We start from the raw sequence: 2728 nt of genomic DNA, 5'->3' as shown, positions 1-2728 counted from the left end.
GGTGATGTAATCAATTATCTGCCTCTCCTCAAAATTGCTTGCCATGGTCTTAAATCAGAAGCCATTAACATGATCCTGATTATCATCATCATCATCATCATCATCATCATTACTATTATGATTACTATCGTTGTTATTATTATTATTATTATTATTATTATTGTTATTGTTATTGTTATTATTATTATTATTGTTATTGTTATTGTTATTATTATTATTATTGTTATTGTTATTGTTGTTATTATTATTATTAAGGGGGCAAGCTGGCAGAACTGTTAGCACACCGAACAAAACACTTAGCATCATTTCGTCTGCCTTTACGTTCTGAGTTCAAATTCCACCAAGGTCGACTTTGCCTTTCATCCTTCTGGGGTCAATTAAATAAATCATCATCACCATCACCATCATCATCACCATCATCATCAAGGCAGTGAGCTGGCAGACCGATTCCTCGCAACATTTCATGTCTTTATGTTCTGAGATCAAATTTAGCTGAGGTTGCCTTTGACTTTCATCCTTTCGAGGTCAATAAAATAAATGCCAGTTGAGCACTGGGGCGGGGATGATGTAATCAACTTACCAGCTTCTCGAAATTGCTGGCCTTGTGCTAAATTTTGAAATTATCGTTGTTGTTGTTGTTGTTGTTGTTGTTGTTATGCATTCATTTATTTATTTCTTGTTATTTCCAGGTGTTATTTGCCCTGAACCAAACTCTGCGTCAACATGAGACTTACCGCAAAAACAAGGTCGCCATGCCCTACACCACTGACCACCTGGTACAGCAGTATAACTGTGGTGACCTCAACTCCATCATATTCAACCAGGACACGTCACAGTTCCCCAGCCTGGTCAATGCATCATTGCCTCCACACGAGCTGCAAACAGCCAAGACTATAGACAGCTACTTCCGCAATGAGCTCATACACAAACGGAACGAGAGGATGGCCACACGGGTGGTCGATTTAATACAGACGCACCCGAAACAGAGTTTCTTCTTTGCCTTTGGTGCAGGTAAGATTTTAAAGTTTTCTACAGACTGTGGCACCCAATACCATACCTGTTGTCTACCCCTGTCACTGTTTCTACCCCTATTCACATTGGGGACATTTTGTTACACCACACCAGCCATGCTCCACTCTGTATGGTTTTATCACTTCCATCCCTCTCACTCTATCTCTCTCTCTCTCTCTCTCTCTCTCTTCCTCTCTGTCTTCCTCTCTTTTTGCCCCTTTTTCTCTTTGTCTCACTCTTATTGCTGTCCACATTGTACCAGTAATTCAAACCATTCCAACTTACACACACACACACACTCAAAGTTACACACTGATGCATGTTCACACACATGCTCAAGCACACACACAAATACACAAACACATATACACACTCACAAACATACATACACATACACACATCCACAAACACAAGTCCACACACACATATGCTCAAACACACACTCACACGCATACAAAGTCACACACTCTTGCACACTCATACCAACACACACACACACACAAATGCTTACACATGTTCAAACACACACAAATAGACACTCACACACAAACACACACACATGCACATATATAACAAACACACACACTCGTAGACACCCCCATACACACACTGTAAGTCACTGACTCTGTCTGAGAATTTCATTAAAGGCACACCTTTGTCTGAGGAATATTCAGACAAAAGGTGGGCCTTTAATGAAGTGTACACGAGATAAAATGTATTTGCAATTGACATCTGTAATCCATTCCTGGATTGTGGCCCACTGATACAGCCCGAGATAATTTTTAAAAAAAGAAACAGTACCAGTGTCTATGGAATACTCAACCAATTAGAAATTAATATCAAAAGTATTTTGTTGTCTGATTGTGACACTAGATTCCTTCACAAAACTAACAGCTGGCAAGATGGGATAAATGGATGGTTGACAGGAAACCAAAGGTTCCGGAACTTCAAATGTGACAGACATTGAGGAGCGCTTAGCACTTGCTAAAGAAGTCTTTCTTGTGGTTGGTTTGCCTGAGGTGGGTTCAGACATAAATGTATCTAGGACTACATTATCTAATGTGACTTTATTTCTTGTTGTTTAACCCCAGGTCAGACCTGATTCAGCCATTCTATGATCACAGATGCTCCAGCTATGACCCTTTCATGTTTCATTCAGGCATGGTATCTCTAGGACTACATTATCTTATGTGTCCTTCCTTGTTATTTAGCCCCAGGTCAGTCCTGATCCAACAGACATATGATCAAAGATGTCCCTGTCATGACGATCCCATATTTCATTCAGATATAATCTACCTAGGACAACATTACTTAATGTGCTCTTCATAACACAGTTGTTGGCTGCTATTTCTAGCAAATCCAGCATCCACACAGCCTCCTCGATTAATCATTCAAAACAGTTTCAATCTAATTTTGTTTTTGTTTTGAAATGTCAAAAGGTCAGACCAGTTCGGTAGTACCTCGTTAGTTATAGCTACACTGATGGATCAATCCTGGTTGAGGTCAGTGTGGTATATTCAGGGGTCAGCACAGATTTGGGTGGTTGGTCTTCCATCTTAACAACATTATATGAAATTTTATTTTACGTCAGAAAGTCAGTTTTGTTTGTGTGTATTTGTGTGTGTACACGTGTGTGTATGTGTATGAATGTATGTATGTATGTATGTATGAGTGTGTGTGTTAATGTATGTGTGTGAGTATGTATGCATTTTCTATG

The 2728-nt window shown here is 39.4% G+C and overlaps 1 protein-coding gene across 1 annotated transcript in view; it reads left to right on the top strand.

Moving 5' to 3' along the window:
• Window positions 1-2728, top strand: part of LOC106872267 (metalloprotease TIKI1) — a 98308-nt gene that overhangs the window by 65614 nt on the left and 29966 nt on the right. The window contains exon 3 of the mRNA XM_014919192.2: window positions 690-1011. Coding sequence (XP_014774678.1) covers window positions 690-1011 — 322 coding nt within the window. The remainder of the gene's footprint in view (window positions 1-689; window positions 1012-2728) is intronic.

Source organism: Octopus bimaculoides, chromosome 28 (genome assembly GCF_001194135.2).
Source record: "Octopus bimaculoides isolate UCB-OBI-ISO-001 chromosome 28, ASM119413v2, whole genome shotgun sequence".
NCBI classification, from domain to species: domain Eukaryota; kingdom Metazoa; phylum Mollusca; class Cephalopoda; order Octopoda; family Octopodidae; genus Octopus; species Octopus bimaculoides.
Note: the sequence above shows the minus strand (reverse complement) of the source record. Positions and strands in the feature narration are given on the sequence as shown.